This window comes from Pleurodeles waltl, chromosome 7 (assembly GCF_031143425.1).
Source record: "Pleurodeles waltl isolate 20211129_DDA chromosome 7, aPleWal1.hap1.20221129, whole genome shotgun sequence".
NCBI lineage: Eukaryota > Metazoa > Chordata > Amphibia > Caudata > Salamandridae > Pleurodeles > Pleurodeles waltl.
In genome coordinates this window covers 1329804535-1329822496 of record NC_090446.1, presented here as the reverse complement: position 1 = coordinate 1329822496, position 17962 = coordinate 1329804535, and the positions used below count along the sequence as shown (strand labels likewise).

At 43.7% G+C, this 17962-nt stretch overlaps 1 protein-coding gene across 1 annotated transcript in view; it reads right to left on the bottom strand.

Moving 5' to 3' along the window:
- Positions 1-4288: 4288 nt before the first annotated feature.
- Positions 4289-17962, bottom strand: part of GRIN2D (glutamate ionotropic receptor NMDA type subunit 2D) — a 1291669-nt gene continuing 1277995 nt past the window's right edge. The window contains exon 13 of the mRNA XM_069200679.1: positions 4289-6822. Within this exon, the coding sequence (XP_069056780.1) occupies positions 5314-6822 (1509 nt within the window). The 3' untranslated portion in view covers positions 4289-5313. The remainder of the gene's footprint in view (positions 6823-17962) is intronic.

Genomic DNA, 17962 nt, shown 5'->3' with positions numbered 1-17962 from the left:
CTTCATAGTTTAGAGTTCAGGTGTAAACCTCTCACTGTAAAATGACTTGCTTCCCGGCAAAAGTCAATGAAAATATTTCTATTTAAGATCCTTGTTTGATTTACCAAATTTCATTCAGGAACATTCTTCATTCCCCGTTTGGCCCTCATTATGAGTCAGGCGGAGAAGTATTCCAGTGTGGCAGACTAAGAGGAGGCTACTTTGTCAGACCATGCCCAGGTAAGGCTCCAGCTGAGGCAAATATAAGCTGAGTCACTGTATTTCGGTTCAATGATTTCTTTTCATATGACCCTGCTTTGATTGAAAAGTTAATCCGGGACTCTGTGGAGGTGAATGCCACTGGTGAAGCTGGTGCTATTCTTCTTTGCACCTTAAGGCAGCGTGAACCTAGTACAGGATCAAAGACAGGCATAACATCAACGAGTGATAGGAGAGGTGGTGGTTTGTGGACTGTTCATGCATTGTGATATGTTATACATTTGACATGCATGTCACATCATTTGTATGTGGGATTATCCGAGAAGTATACAGCTTCTTCATCGATATAGTTCTTTTACATATAGAAGTGGCTGCCAGGAGACTCAGCTAGAAGCTGGGGTCGGATGGACCAACAAGCTTAACGTAATAGCCACCCTCACCCGCAAGACACAGTGAACTTGGCCGAGGGCATTTGTAAGGCGACCTCAACCATAATGGAGGGGAAAGTCCTGAGCGACCTCTCCCACCTTAATGGAGGGTGGTAATATTGTTCCATGAATTACACAAGAATTTCAAAATGTCACTCCAACACTTCTGTAAATACCTCCAAATCAAAGCTTATGACTAGTCCTTGTTAAAAGCGGATTAGGGAAATTAAACCACCATGAGACCTATTGGGCCAAGCACGAAAAGCTGTATCTTGAAGCATTTGGTATCTATGTAATATGATTTTTTTTACAAAAGATTAGGGGGCATATTTATCAAATATTCACGCAATGCATTAAGCCACCTTGCTGCGCTGCGTGAAAGGAAGAGGACAGGAATGCACCATATTTAACATTATATAGCCAATTCCTGCTCTCAGCCTCTGCTGGCCAACAAACTGCTGCCTAGTGCCAACGCAGGCACCCTTGCAACTTGGTGCAGGGGTGCCTGTGTTGTAGACAAGATTTTTTTGTGCAGGAAGGTGTCCCTTCCTGCACAGAAACAATCCTCTGATGCTTTCTCCTCGTTATATGTGTGCTGCAGAATTCAGCACACATAGAAATGGGGATAAAAGAGGAAAAATAAGTCTATTTCTCTTTGTTACGCTTCCGGTATGGAGGCTTAGCCTTTTGACACATTCACAGATCTACCACTAATAATAAATGTGGGAATGTGTCAAAATGCATGGGTTGATGTCGGAGCACCCATGCTCCACCCATGGAACGCCTCCCTGGGGCAGATTAATGCAGGACCACGCAGGGTGGCCTTGTGTGGATTGATAAATGTCATTCTAGGTCTGTGTCGCCTTTACTCCTCCTTGCGTGGCGCTAGGGCAACCATTATAAGTATGTTCCTGAACCCAAGTAGTAGGAAGAACTGGCCAGAACATTCCCCAAGTAGTTAACTCTTTCAGATGATCGAAGAAGCATCTAAGTCATCCCTGTGGAAACAATTTCAATGAAAGATCTCATGAATCCTTAGGGTTTACACTAAGCTCAAAGACTGGGACAGGGGGACATCAAAAAGGGAAATGCTGGTAGGATTTACATTGTCATATCCTTGGGGTTTCCCCGAGAAGGCAGCATCCAACAGAAATTGCACAGGGGTATCAAGAATTCTATCAAGCAAATCCAGGTGGATTTATCAAGCAAACGCATGACTACAAAATGACTAGTTTTCAAAGCTCTCTCCATCAGGAAATGGTGGAATAATTTTAAGGATACTGGAGAAATTAGAGAAATTTGTGCAGTTCGGCTGTCTTACCCATTTTGTATGGGCATGGGTAGGCTCACTATGGCTCTAGTTTTCCACAGCAGTATCAACAAGACTATCCCAATAACCGGAGGGCATCTGTCTTGCCCCAGATGCTCACTACTCCTCTACAGAGAAAGGGGAACATACAATAGATCTCATGACAGAGTCTGAAAGACTTCAGCGTCTGCTAAGCCACTATTTTGCCCTGCTATTGCTAATTAAAATGCAGAAATCGCGTGGTCTACCAGTCATCAATACTTCATAATGACTTGAAAGTGACATGAAAGTGAAGAAAAATATTTATTTCAGGATTAACGACAACCGTCACGCACATTCTGAAGCCAATTATTAGTGGAGGGCAGTAGGTTGCCGTGTACGAAGCAAGGAAATTTATACAAAGTCATTATGATAGACAAGTCTTCACGATTCCCTCTCTCGCCTCTGTGAATGGCGCTTGGATTTGCCTCTACCAGGATCATGGCTTTAGGTTCGGGTTCTTGCACATCACTCTCATAATGAGGTGCATGCACAACTGCTTGACTTATTACGATTGTCTACCAATACAGCTGAACAGAAAATAGCTACTGAGTACATTTCACACCAAATGGAAGCTTACAGACCACCTAACACTCAAATTACCTGCTCCTCAAAGTTGATCCAACAAACAAGTTATTTTTTTTGTAAAAATAAAATAAAAAAGGAAACATTCATGGTCTTCATTGTACATTCCCCGTTCCATGCCATCTCCTATTTTTCTAGCATTTGCTAATTTGTGTCTAGTTATGTGGGGGGGCTCAAAGTGAGCATGCTACTGTGTGGCACGACATCAAAGTTTGTCTACCTTTTGCGAGCCACTCTTGTTTTTTATGTGTGTATTTGGGAGTCTCTGAAATGGTTTTCAGCTTAAGCGTATAAGGAGATAATTCAACTGTGATATAGCGACCCTACAATTCCCATAAAGTCTACAGAAATACAACAGTGAAAGCAATAGCTCTGCATCTGAAAGAGACACTAAGGCCCATATTTATACTTTTTTAACACTGCATTTGCGTCATTTTTTGACGCAAAAGCAGCTCAAACTTACAAAATACAACTGTATTTTGTAAGTTTGCGCCGCTTTAGCATCTAAATGCGGCGCAAATGCGGCACAAAAAAGTATAAATATGGGCCTAATGGTTTACGTGAAATACCCTTAAACCTCTGAACACTATCCTCATTGGGTACTAGTACTTTGTTTCCTTATTTTTCCACTCTCCCCAATTTCTCTATTTGCCTAGAAGTTTTTAAATACAGGATAACATTTAATGCGTTACACTCCCTTCTATTATTAGATTCTAAATTAAAGCGGGGGTGTTTATGCTGGTGCCCCTTAATATCATTGTGTGCTTTTATGCATTTTTAACTTGATTGTTATTATTTATTTTTAGCTGTACATCCCATTTATCTCAAACATATTTGTATGAAGTAAGGGACTTCCTTTCACAACTCAGCAAACCATCTGATAGTTGACATGTGGTCTAAGGATGTGGTAGTTTGCTCTAGGTCACTTTATATTTGCTTTAGAGGACCAGTGAAAACTTTTGTGATTGAAAATGTGTTGAATATATATATTTTACTCTCTTTAACGTATTTTATTGTAATCTGTTGGAGTGATCCCAGTCTAAATACACAAAAGTTTGACTGATGGATGAATTTCAGTCATTTACCTTCTAGGTTATGGAAAGGGCCATGTGGTACCCTGGAACCAGGAGAGACAACACATCATTTTGGTCACTGATGATAAAGGTTGCATGACGTTGGCATCCCAGTTATGCACCTCAAAAGTTAAATATGCAGGGTTAATTATTGGGGTGAGGTCTCCATCCTCTGTTTCCATATACAGAGATCAGCTCATCTTAAATTACCATGGAAGAGCCTCAGTTGCCCTGAAATGCAAGATTGTTTGTTGGAAAATCAGTCGAAAACTCTGTGATGTGACAGATGTCCTTTGATAGGTGAAAAAGGGCTGGTGGCTTAAGAGCACAGAATGATGGTGTTGAACTTGCCCCAGGTGGCTCCCAGGACCGAGTGCAAGATGGATTACTTGGCAAAGAAATGTGTCCTATACCTGACGAGAAATTGTCACACATCACAATCAGTCAACATTAAAGAAAATCCAAGAATAGACAGCAAAATAATTCAACCACTCCAGGGTAAGATCCTCTTGAATCCAGTCTCCTCTGCAGCCATGTTTGCTCTTTACGTGACAGCTGACGTGCTGTTGACAGGAAGGGAAGACAGCAAATGTGGTAACAACACAACATAAGGAATTCAATAACGAAATAAAGAGGCAACAAACCAATGGCGGGGTTATTCAGAATCACAGTATCTTTTTAACATATCACAGTATTGTCTCCGAAAAAAAAGAAACAGATTTAGAAAAAGGTTATTACAGCTACCAAGAGTACTTCCTATTTTCAATTTTTTTATGACATACGTACATTGAATTTCCATCATCCTAGCAGCTGAGAACATCAAAGCAGTCTTTGGCATTCTCTCGACTTGGCAGAATTAAAATGGTGACAATTTATTTCTAGGAAGAGGATTATTGATTAGTAATTTAAGGTTACTATTTTAATATAGTTTAATCTATCTGTGTGACTATTGCAGTGTGCTTAAAAGAGTTACAAACGCCTAGATAAGCCCTTAACATTTCGTCAGGAGTACAAAGAGAAGCAGAGAGGATGAAAACGTTGCTGTCCTTCTGTTTGAGTGGTCTCTTCCTCTGCATTTCCTCCAGCAACCAGATGTCAAGCACGCTCTAACACACACACACCCACACCCACTTGATCGCGTTTCCAGGTACGCTGATGAGCACCTTGCCTGAGTTGTCCTTCAAAATCACTGGGAAACCTAAAGGAGGCAGTTCAGTCTAGGTATGATTTTGCTCCTGTTCATGGTGTATTGTGTTGCTGTTCTTTCAATAAACGGTTTATCAGAGTCTACAGTCTGAAGAGACTTGGCGGTTCAAAGAAAGCAGCGCAAGTAAGTCAAACTCATAGACCAAGGCCTGTCCTGGCCCAGCCAGTAGACGCTGGGTCAACCTTTTTGTTGAAATGTATTACCTCCTGTCAAAATAGGGCAGTTGAAGCTTGCTCTTGTACACAAACATGTCTTTTGCTGGTAGTATATTATTGGAGAACAACATCAGGATGCCTGATCTCCTCCCTAGCAGTCTTCCCCAAGTGGAAAGATGGAGAGAGACATGGGAAATATTCCAGTGTGAGCAGAGATACGGTCAGTTTTGGTTTTTACTTTGTCTGTGTAGGATTCTGCCATTCCCTGTGGTCCATTCATGGCCAATAGATGCTCCTGTGTGGCCCTATGGTGCTCAGGTCATACTTCTGACTCAAGACTGGAGAAGTGAGCCGACCCCCTCCTGGTGTAAAGGCTGCCACTGTGGCTTGCCCGAGGTAGGCACTCTGGAGAGAACACGTGTCTGTGGCACCTCAAGTGGCACCGGCTCAGGTCCTCCAAGCTGCGAGAGGTGGGATGGATGGGGGCTAAGTCGCAAGAGTGGTGGTGGTGGCAGGAGCAATGGGTTCTCACAGGCTCCCAACCTAACCTCCTCTCTAGCTTTTCCTCTGAGCAGCTGCTGAAATAGCGTGGTTCCTTGTGGCAGTGAGGGGGCAACATGTCCAAACTGCTGCAGTAACATGATCCATGGCATGTTGGTGGCAAGTATTCCTTGCTAAACTGGCGATATTTACCCAGCTTATCAACTGACCAGTATCTCATGGGCTTGCGGGATGCTGTAGATGTCTGGCGCTCCCGTGAGGGGTAGGTGCAGAAGTAGTTGGGAGAGTACCAACAGTTGTGGTCTAGGTCAGGTTTCACACATGTGCCTTCCCTTTCACACACATCAGAGTCAGAGTCTGAGATGTCGGTGTACTTGGACTGACTTGGGAAGCTAGCCCCCATAACAAGGGGGTGGGAGTGGCTCCGGCAGATGTGCGCATGGCTGGGGCATTTCTTGTGCTGTGGAATTGGTTTTGTATCAGATTCAAGGTCATCCCGGCGGTGATGAAAATCTCGACTGAAGCTACGGTCATCTTCGTAGGAGACACGGGAGTAGCCATAGTGTGGGCCTTCAAAAACATCAATGCTTGCCTTCCCAGGCCTGCTGCTACTCCCAGTGGCAACACCTCCACTGTGCACTTCACACTCCATTTCGCAAGATAAGCTTCCCTTCTGTTGATAACTCCCACCCAAATGATCAAACTTCTTGGCAATTGTCTCTGGAGTTCTGCTAGCACGGGCAGCCCCTGCTGATTTAGGTGTACGTTCCTTGCCAACAGGAAAGCTCTCATAATGTCCCCGTGGCATTTTTGCCTGCCAGCCCGTTGGTTCAGGTGCATCTTTCTCACGAACAATTGCAAAGTATGATGGTGGATTCTCCAAGAAATGCTCTCGTTGAGTTGGAGGAGACATCTGGCAGGCTGCCATCTTCTTCTCCTTGCCAAAGGCTTGGCCAGTCTCCACCAGATGGTCAGAGAGCCCCTCAGGCTCAATTGGGCCATAGTACCGATGGAAGCCATCAGAAAAGGCGCTTTTGAGCGGATGGCGATTAGTTGGCGTTTTAGCTACAGGGTTTGGCATGGGCTGCGCTGGGGTGTAGAGGTCCTTATAGCAGTTGGGACTGCGGGCATGGCGCCACCTCTCTACCACCCGCCTCTCACGAGGCAGGAAGTTGGAGCACGGCAAAGGTGGGGTGGGAAGAGGAGGAGGGGGCCCCACAGAGTTGGAAAGTGCTGCAATGCGCTGTGGTGGGTAGCAGTGGTTCAGGATAGGCAGCTGCTGGTCCTTGACCTTGGGTTCATCTCCGCTGCAGCAACTGTACATTCCCTGTGAAGGAGAAAAAAAGAGGGGTGAGATGAGCTCTTGTGTTATGTTCATCTGCATTCAGCAGGTCCTACTGAAGAACGACAACACAGATCACAACATGGAGGGCAGCTTTGACTGAACTGAAAGCGATACAGCATGGAGAACTCTAGACTACAATAAACCGCAAACCAGGGGTCTGGGCAGAACAAGAGGAGTGGACTGTGGCACTGCATCTGAAGAGTATGCAAACCAAGGGGTCTGCCATGTGCCCTGCCGTGGGATTACTAACTTTAGGAAAACCAGTACGTTCTGGAGTACAGACAGGTCCAGCACTAAAATATGGCAACTGTAGGTAACTGCTTGATATACAACCAAATGGGCCACCACACTGAAACACAGGTTCTCAAAATTGGTACTGATGTTAGGGGAGGAGAGAGTGTCAAAGCAGCTAAATGAAATGTTGCTGGAGGATCCGAAAATCTAATTCTGAGGCCGTGGTGGACAGAGTCATTTGCATTTTTAGTCTGTCATCAAGTGCTTGGATATGCCTGTAGTGCCTGTAAAGAGTTATGATGGTGTAATACACAAACACAGCATTCTGATACATAAGAGTCCTCTGAGTGTAAAATAACACACATAGCATTCTGATGCATGCGGTTCTACAGTGAGCATACGCTATGAAACATGTCGTTTTTTAGTAAGCAGATACACCATGATTTCTACAGTTCAATGCTATGTAAGTTACACTATCTGTAGTTCTATAAAGACTGTGTGTTACACACATAAAACAGTGATGCCTATAGTTCTGAGACAAGTATTTAGTGATATATATATATATATGGCTTGTGTGGACTTTTTGTCTAATTGCTTGGCCACAGCCAAGAGATAACTGTTGCAGCCGTCATTACAGAACTCGGGGTCATGATTCCTGTGTTGTTGAAATTAATAAAGAAAATAGTATAAAGCAGCAGAGTAGTGACAGGTGATCTAGAGGGACACGCCTAGGGTCCCAAAATGTTAAAAAGCATATTTATCCTACCGGGTAATGCAGTACTTCCACAGGATCTAGTGCAGTATCCAGAGCAAAAAAAATAAAATAAAAAAATTAATGAACTATGGGTTGGGGGTCTTATAAGGGATGGCCACTTGTGGTGGGATTTGGACCATGGCCTGGCCAGAGAGGTAGCAGGGTGGCTAGCTGAATATGATCATAAACCCTCAGAAATTCAGTGATATCATCAATGTTATTTTACATGTCAGGTGTGATGTAATACGTGATGGGGTGCAAGATATAGTTAGTTCACTAAACTATAACCAGCGATTTAAAGTATTTTTTCCAGTTTAAAAAAATTATTTGATATATCATTTCAACACCTAACTTTAACATCAGTTTAACCACTGTATTTTTTTTTATTTGAATTTCTTTTTTTTTAATGTGACAGCATTTATGGATTTCAGTTTTTTTGTTCATACTGAAAGTTGAGCATACGCAGGGCCCTCTCTGGTAATCCGTGGTAAAAACCTCAGCTGAGCATAGCAGGGGGTTTACGGTAGGCCCAAGTGCTGGCCAGGCCCACTTCCCATCCCCTCCCTTTGGTTGTGCCCTGCATGGTGTGGGGTGCACAGCCTGGCCTCTTGCCAGGCCCTGTGCCAATCCCTCCAAGAGCACTCAAACTTTGTGGTCACCCAACCACCATATTGCACACAGCCTTCGTTCGTGCATCCAACCCCTGCAGGTATCTCACCACAGTTGCAACCAGCCTTTGGCAATGAGAAACAGGTGATGCCAGGCCCTCTCCCCAACCCCAAGCGGGTGGCCAGCTGCCCGTCCCTTATGGCTTTTGGACATGTGTTGTTGGGTGCTGGTAGCAAGTCCTGGCCTGTGGACATGTACTGTGTCCTACCCCTTGTGGGTACCCAACCCCCCATACACAGCCATCATCCATGTGCAGCCATGGGTCGGCCAGGCCAGCTTACTGCAGGTGGCCAACTCCCACTGTGCACGGTATACAACTTGCATAACAGCAGTTGGTTGCCTCATTGCTTTGTAATAAAAATATTTTAACAGTATTGTGGTGCCACCATACTGGCTCTATTGTACAACAAAGGGTGGTGCGCTAGGTACCACGGTACCAGACACTCGTAAAGCATTACCCGCCACCCTAAATGTTTTTATTTTTTATTTTTTTACATTTTTAATTAATGGGATCCACAAGGCCTGGGGATCAGGGTGTGCCCACTCTGCCCCTTTATGTGGCTTTTCAATCTCTTTTTCAGGAGTCATGGACAAAGTCATAGCTATCAGAATGAATCATCAATGTTGTCGCCAGCCAATTCCACCTTGAATGGGCCAATAAGAGGGTATCTGGACTGAAACCGTCCATATATCGCTATGTTTTTACAAGTGTTAACCCCTTCAAGTCCACAACAAGCACCTTTTTGAACAATAAGTTCTTGAAAATGACTGAACGATTTTGCACCAAATAACAAAATGCATTCTTTCTGAGTAAAGTTTTAACTTTTTGCCAGACTTGATGTCATTCTGGTCAGCAAAGATTCCTATGGGAATTAAAATGGGAAATTACACTTTTGGGACAGCCCTTTTTCTTGGCCCTCCCTTGATAGACTGGCACAAATCTTTCCATAAAGGAGCCAATGTAGATGAACTTTGTTTTTCTAACGTTTTGTGCAGATTTATCAAACAGCGCCTAAAAACTAGCTTTTCCACAGAGACACTACAATTGGTAACCTCTGCTGTGTTTTATATGTGTATATATACACTGAAGAAATCAAAGGTTAAAGGAGACGTTATAGTTAGGTGAACATTTCAGTGAAAGCATAGCATTTAAAAAATAAAGCCACTGAAATTCACCAGTAATAGTTATCTCAAGTGACTACAACTTGTCCCCTAAAGTAATTGTAACTTGCGTCCCGTCATGCACAGTGTTGTTATTGATGGTGTAACTTCAGATGTTGTAGTGATGTTATCAATGATGTCATAGAAGAAATCACAAGTGATTTAAAATTTGAGATAATTAGTAGCGCATGGCAAGAGCACAAGCAAATTATTTTGCTTTATATATAGAACCATTGGCAATTGCACTTTGAACTAGTCCAAAAATCCATTCTCCCAAAGGCACCAAGATTAACATTGTATGCCAACAATATGGTTTTAATGCTGCAGGCTCAATAGTTATTATTCAGCTGGGTCTTGACTTCATATCCAATTTCATTGATTTGGGAAGGTTTAAAATAAATGTAACTAACACCAATGTATTACTGTAGAAACACAAATGGAAATACTCACTCCCACATTATATTCAAACTACAATAAAAATCCTAAAACGTATCTGGGAGTTTGGATCTATTTTACACTTTTGAAAAAGGCGAAGGACTTGCTGGAAAGATGTAACTGACTTCTAATTCCATTTATTGTAACCACAGCATTGATAACAATGAGGCGCAAAGTCAATAGGTCAGCCTTTTGGCAATTTTAGTTTGCTTTGTCATGGATTTTGCAAAATTGTATTGTTTGGGAAGCTGCCAAGCAATTGTCAAGCAAACAAAAAAATTATCAAATGCAAAAATGTTTATGTGTCTCACAGAAACCCTCATTCCCAGAGTACTCCCTAGAACTGAAGGGAACTACTTTGTGTATGGATGTTCTCCTTGTAAAAGGGAAGGATGCCGTAACTCATAAGGAAGTCAGCCAGTGGCTGAAGTGGGGTGACGTATTGTCCCTTGATGCACGGTCGAGTGTGTTGCAGAAAAATGTGAATGAGACAACCACAGGCAAATGGATAAAGTGTGCCTGAAAATCATTATGAGTAACTATGTCATACACATCATTTTAGTAAAATCAAAAGATTCCTGGCTAACACAGACTTAAACAAGCCAATTGTTATGCCATTGGCTGGCAGCCTCTTGCCTTTGAGAAAGAAAGAATGAATGAAAGAAAGAAAGATGGAAAGAAGAAACAAAGAAAGAAAAAAGGAATGAAAGCAAGAAAGAAGGAAGAAAAAAGAAAAAAGTAAAGAGGAAAAGAAAGAAGGCAAGAGAGGAAGAAAGAAGACTATAGGAATGATTGAAGAAAAAGGAATAAAAAAAGAAAGAAAAAGAAAGAAGGAAAGAATGTATGAAAGGAAATCAAAAGAAGGACTGAAAGAAAAGGGAAAGCAGGAAGGAAGGAAAGAAGGAACAAAAGTAAGAAAGAAAAAAGGAAACAGGAGAAAAGGGAAAAAGAAAACAAGAAAGAAGGAAAGAAACAATGTAAGAAAAACAAAAGCAAGAAAGGAATTAAAGAAAAATGAAAGAAGGAAAGAAAGAAAAAAGATGGAAGGAGGAATAAAATAAAATACAATTAAGAAAGAAAGAAAGAAAGAAAGAAAGAAAGAAAGTTGGCAACAAACAACCAAGGAAAGAAAGACGAAGGAAAGAAAGAAGAAAAAAAAGAAGGAATAAAAAAAGTGTTTCAAGTCCTGCAAATTAAAAAGAATAGAGGCTGGTTTCTTGAGTCAGGAATAAACATTTTGTGAAGAATTGTCCATTAATGAATTCATAACTATAGCGGACAAGAATCAACTTGAAATCCAGAAGGAGACATGAAATAAATACATTGCACACTGAAAGCTAGTGTTGTATAAAAAGATGAAATAAATACATTCATCAGCGGTTCTGCAGCTGTGTCCCTCCATGCATGATAAGTTCTGTTTTTCCTCTATCCCTCATTTTATTCTGCCACACATGGCACGTCACCTTATGTCCATCCCACTGATGGCAGGTTCTCTGCCTCTCTTCTTCATCTCTCTCTGTCCTGTCATTCAAGACAGCCTCTGTCTCTCCATCTCACTCTCTCCCTGCATTCAGGGCATGTTCTGCTGCACCTCTCTGTCTTATTGTCAATCCATTCATGAGTTTCTGTATTTTCTTTCTCTCTCTCTCCCTCTCTCTCCATTTGTGACGGTTATTTCTCTCCCTCTCTCTGCATCCATTCATGACTGATTCTTTCTCACCCCACCCTTAGACTCATTTCATGACAGGATATTCCCTCACGCTCTTCCCACCAATCAGAACAGTTTCCCTGTCTCACTTCTGTGTCATCCATTTATGAAAGGTTCTAACTTCTTCCAAGTTTGTTTCACCATCCATGATAGCTTTAATCTATCCTTATGACTTTGTCTCTTCATTCCTCAGAGTTTGTTTCTTTGCTACACACAAAGGCCCAAATTTATACTATTTTTTACGCAAAAGCCACGCAAACTTACAAAATATAATGAATTTTGAAAGTTTGTACCGTTTTTGCGTCAAAAAATGAGACAAATGTGGCACTAAAAAAGTATAAATACTGGCCCAAGCCTCTAAACTTGGGAAATGTTCTGGCTCTTCTGCACATTCAGTTCATTGGTTCTCCTTCGAAAATCTTGTCTTATGTGAACAACTACAATCCTCCATTTCTCCAACACGAAACAGGTCTCCACTCCTCAATCAAAATGTTAGCCACAAAAAACATGACCATCTAGCCCCAGTACTAAAGGAACTACACTGATTAGGTCACTGAATGCTGTGTTAAATTCACAGTTTGCTGTCTGGCACCCAAAGTCACACTTTGGAAGAACCTCCATACCCAACAGACTTCCTTGCCATTTCAGGCAGTCAAACCTCAAAGGCAAAACATTACTTATACTAGATATTCTCAAGTTTATGTCCTCTTCTGCACAAACATATATTTTATTGGATGGGCTACATCAACCCGAAATTCTCCCCTGAAGGGCCTTGGAACCCACCTGACTCTACACTCTCTTTCTAAAAACTCATCTATATTGACTTTTCCTCTACTGATTCTATTCATGCATGGACCAAAAGTCTTTGTCCTCTTCCCATTCCTAATCCACGTTATGAACAATCACATAGTGGCATATTATTAGTTGAAGCTTATCCAATATGTTCTTCAGTATTTGAATACGGTTCATCGTCACTAATACCATCTGATGCGGCTCCGCTACACAACAGCATTAAATAAATGCTCTGTCTGTCCTTCCTACCTTGGCCCTCCATTCATGATATATGCTTTCTCTCCCATTGCAACCCTTCTGTTAATATACCGACATGTATCTGTCTCCTCTTCTCCGTCTGCAGTGCCCCTCAACTCCTCACAGATTCTGTCTCTTCGCCTCACACTGTCCCTCCAACCATAAGTAGAGTTATTTCTCCACATTGTGAGAGTGCATGTGTGGTTAGATTTGCAGGCAGTGCAATCTTCTGGACAGACGCTGTCAGTGAGTCAAGAAGGTAAAAGGTGCATTGAAAATCTGCAAAGCAGGAGAAGTCCAGGGGATACGCTTTGGCTGGGTCTGGACCCAGTGTCAGTACTTGCAGGCTCGAGATGGGGTTCATAGCCTCTGGATGCGTGTCTGAAGTTGTACGAAGTCAGCATATTCTGGAGGATTCCAGGTAGTTCACAGTAGGAGCAACAATATCGAGGTAAACTGCCAGTTGAGTGGGTCAAGGGAAAGAAGTTATCTTTCCTTAAAGATACAGATCCTGGAATGATTCTCTCCCAGAGACGAGGCTCTTGACCAACGTGAATGAGTTGGGTAAGGTAGGACACTGCTCCAGATTAGGGTGAGGGTCCTGCTCCAAGCTTTGCTTTCAGTGAATTGGCAGCCCAAATACCATTCCAGATGGAACATTAGGCAAACCCAGCATTTCAGTGAACCCTTAGATGACTCCGAAGTTTCAGGAACGCAAAGCGCTGCAAATCTTTCACCATTGCAGTCACTGCCTTTTTGCTTGCAGAATCTAGGAACTTTATAAAGGCACTCATTGGATGTGCTAGGGAGGGAAGAGGCGTCTCAGTCTCTAGACGAGAAAGAAATACATACCTCATTATACTGATTGTTAAAAAGTCACCAGGGAATCAATGAGACTCATGGTGCATGTGAGAGAAGATGTATGTTTTACCTGAATTACTGACCTCTGCTATTTGTGATACAGTTTTCTTCAGGGCAATGCAGTCTGTGTACTGTACATTGTTAGATTAATCTCTCCCTCTAGCTAGACTGACATCCCCTTTGCATAAATGGCAGTACCTTTGTGAAAATATACCTGAGCATAGTGTGAATCTTTATTTGGTTTATATGTATTGGACATATGCTTGTTTTCTCAGGCAGAAGAACCTGGTGGATGTACATATCATAAGTGAACCTGGCGGAGGCACATGATTACATGGCGATAATGCAGCTGCATGCACACAAATACCATTTCACACTTTGAAGAAGAACGTGACCACAGGCAGCAGCAGGCAAAGTGAGGTAAAAGCATCATGGAACCAAGTCATAGATACATTATTACTTCTATGTCTGCATTGTTTGGCACTCATGAGGGTGGCTTTCTTAAAGGATGGTAGTGCACTACTAGCATCTCCTGTCAAGCTGATCAACAAATAGTCAAAGGGGCATCTTGACTGGATGGATGGATGTATTAGAAGTGTTAAGGCTGTAGGTGAAAACTAGGTCCATGGCGTGTCCTACTCGGTGGGCTGAGATAAATATTAGGGTCCTTAAAACAAGTAACTCCCTGAGTTACCGATAACTCAATGGGTGGAGTTAACAGTGACTACATGATGGACCCCGAGGCTCCCCTTAATAATGATGATTTGCCCATATTTCACCCAAAGACTGAAGTCAAAATATCCAGATGAAATGGACTATGTCTGCAGTAAATCCATAGTCCTAGCAATTCTAATGAGGTAACAGTATTCAACAGTCCCATTTTAATTAATTTAGAACTTTTAATGGGTACCTCAATAGATGGAGCTAAGCACTGAGTCTCTCAGTTACTTTTGTCCCTGTTTATTATGTGAATTGTCCATGAAATGATTGAAATTCTCCATTATCAGAACCAAGTGATTTCCCTTGGTGTGCTAGTGCTTTATTACTGATTCCTCCAGAAAGGTTGAGCTCTGGTCTAGTTTCTGCAACATGATTAGGATGATAAATTATAAGACTGGGTTTGTGGAGTGGAGAGCTGCTAAATGCTCGAAGAAGGTGTATTTAGAGCCCAAAACACCTTTGTAAGGCACAGTCTAAGAGTAGATCAGCCCCTGTCACCCGTCACTCCTTTTGATACTATCTTCTTGGTGATTTTGTTCTGTGGCAGGAGTAAGTCATCAAGTGAGGTGACATCATTGGCTAATAAAGCAGAGCAGGTCCTTCTTATGCCCAGATGTTGACAGTCCACTGGCTCAATCATGCTGTGGTGCTGCCAATGAGTATGTCTGTTCTATAAACAACCATATCCATAACACATTTTGAAGGCGTGGCACCTGGGTTTAGTGACATTTGCTTATAGTGTTGCTGTAATGTTGGATAGGTTCTGTAGCTAGTTTGTTTTGACTTTTTAGAGGGTTGCTGTGTGTAAAGAAATGGCTCCCTGTTGCAGTTACCCCCCACTTTTTGCCTGATACTGATGCTGACTTGACTGAGAAGTGTGCTGGGACCCTGCTAACCAGGCCCCAGCACCAGTGTTCTTTCACCTAAAAATGTACCATTGTCTCCACAATTGGCACAACCCTGGCACCCAGATAAGTCCCTTGTAACTGGTACCCCTGGTACCAAGGGCCCTGATGCCAGGGAAGGTCTCTAAGGGCTGCAGCATGTCTTATGCCACTCTAGGGACCCCTCACTCAGCACAGACACACTGCTTGCCAGCTTGTGTGTGCTGGTGGGGAGAAAATGATTGAGTCGACATGTCACTCCCCTCAGGGTGTCATGCCAACCTCACACTGCCTGTGGCATAGGTAAGTCACCCCTCTAACAGGCCTTACAGCCCTAAGGCAGGGTGCACTATACCACAGGTGAGGGCATATGTGCTTGAGCACTATGCCCCTACAGTGTCTAAGCAAAACCTTAGACATTGTAAGTGCAGGGTAGCCATAAGAACATATGGGCTGGGAGTCTGTCAAAAACGAACTCCACAGCTCCATAATGGCTACACTGAAAACTGGGAAGTTTGGTATCAAACTTCTCAGAATAATAAACCCACACTGATGCCAGTGTTGGATTTATTAAAAAATGCACACAGAGGGCATCTTAGAGATGTCCCCTGTTTTTACCCAATTGTTCAGTGCAGGACTGACTGGTCTGTGCCAGCCTGCTGCTGAGAGACGAGTGTCTGACCTCATGCGGTGAGAGCCTTTGTGCTCTCTGAGGACAGAAACAAAGCCTGCTCTGGGTGGAGGTGCTTCACACCTCCCCCCTGCAGGAACTGTAACACCTAACAGTGAGCTTCAAAGGCTCAAGCTTCGTGTTACAATGCCCCAGGGCACTCCAGCTAGTGGAGATGCCCGCCCCCTGGACCCAGCCCCCACTTTTGGCGGCAAGTCCAATGTAGGAAGTTGGCTCTGTATGTGCTATTTCAAAGTAAGGAATAGCATGCAGAGTCCAAGGGTTCCCCTTAGAGGTAAAATAGTGGTAAAAAGAGATAATACTAATGCTCTATTTTGTGGTAGTGTGGTCGAGCAGTAGGCTTATCCAAGGAGTAGTGTTAAGCATTTGTTGTACATACACATAGACAATAAATGAGGTACACACACTCAGAGACAAATCCAGCCAATAGGTTTTGTATAGAAAAATATATTTTCTTAGTTTATTTTAAGAACCACAGGTTCAAATTTAACATGTAATATCTTGTTTGAAAGGTATTGCAGGTAAGTACATTAGGAACTTTGAATCATTTCAATTGCATGTATACTTTTCAAGTTATTCACAAATAGCTATTTTAAAAGTGGACACAGTGCAATTTTCACAGTTCCTGGGGGAGGTAAGTTTTTGTTAGTTTTACCAGGTAAGTAAGACACTTACAGGGCTCAGTTCTTGGTCCAAGGTAGCCCACCGTTGGGGGTTCAGAGCAACCCCAAAGTTACCACACCAGCAGCTCAGGGCCGGTCAGGTGCAGAGTTCAAAGTGGTGCCCAAAACGCATAGGCTTCAATGGAGAGAAGGGGGTGCCCCGGTTCCAGTCTGCCAGCAGGTAAGTACCCGCGTCTTCGGAGGGCAGACCAGGGGGGTTTTGTAGGGCACCGGGGGGGACACAAGCCCACACAGAAATTTCACCCTCAGCGGCGCGGGGGCGGCCGGGTGCAGTGTTAGAACAAGCGTCGGGTTCGCAATGGAAGTCAATGAGAGATCAAGGGATCTCTTCAGCGCTGCAGGCAGGCAAGGGGGGGCTTCCTCGGGGAAACCTCCACTTGGGCAAGGGAGAGGGACTCCTGGGGGTCACTTCTGCAGTGAAAGTCCGGTCCTTCAGGTCCTGGGGGCTGCGGGTGCAGGGTCTTTTCCAGGCGTCGGGACTTAGGTTTCAGAGAGTCGCGGTCAGGGGAAGCCTCGGGATTCCCTCTGCAGGCGGCGCTGTGGGGGCTCAGGTGGGACAGGTTTTGGTACTCACAGTCGTAGAGTAGTCCGGGGGTCCTCCCTGAGGTGTTGGTTCTCCACCAGCTGAGTCGGGGTCGCCGGGTGCAGTGTTGCAAGTCTCACGCTTCTTGCGGGGAGATTGCAGGGGTCTTTAAAGCTGCTCCTTTGGATAAAGTTGCAGTCTTTTTGGAGCAGGTCCGCTGTCCTCGGGAGTTTCTTGTCGTCGTCGAAGCAGGGCAGTCCTCAGAGGATGCAGAGGTCGCTGGTCCCTTTGGAAGGCGTCGCTGGAGCAGAGTTCTTTGGAAGGCAGGAGACAGGCCGGTGAGTTTCTGGAGCCAAGGCAGTTGTCGTCTTCTGGTCTTCCTCTGCAGGGGTTTTCAGCTAGGCAGTCCTTCTTCTTGTTGTTGCAGGAATCTCCATTCTTAGGTTCAGGGAAGCCCTTAAATACTAAATTTAAGGGCGTGTTTAGGTCTGGGGGGTTAGTAGCCAATGGCTACTAGCCCTGAGGGTGGGTACACCCTCTTTGTGCCTCCTCCCAAGGGGAGGGGGTCACATTCCTATCCCTATTGGGAGAATCCTCCTTCTACAAGATGGAGGATTTCTAAAAGTCAGAGTCACTGGCCAGTCAGGACAGCCCCTAAGGTGTCCTGAGCTGAGGTGACTCTAACTTTTAGAAATCCTCCATCTTGCAGATGGAGGATTCCCCCAATAGGGATAGGAATGGACCTGAAGGACCGGACTTTCACTGCAGAA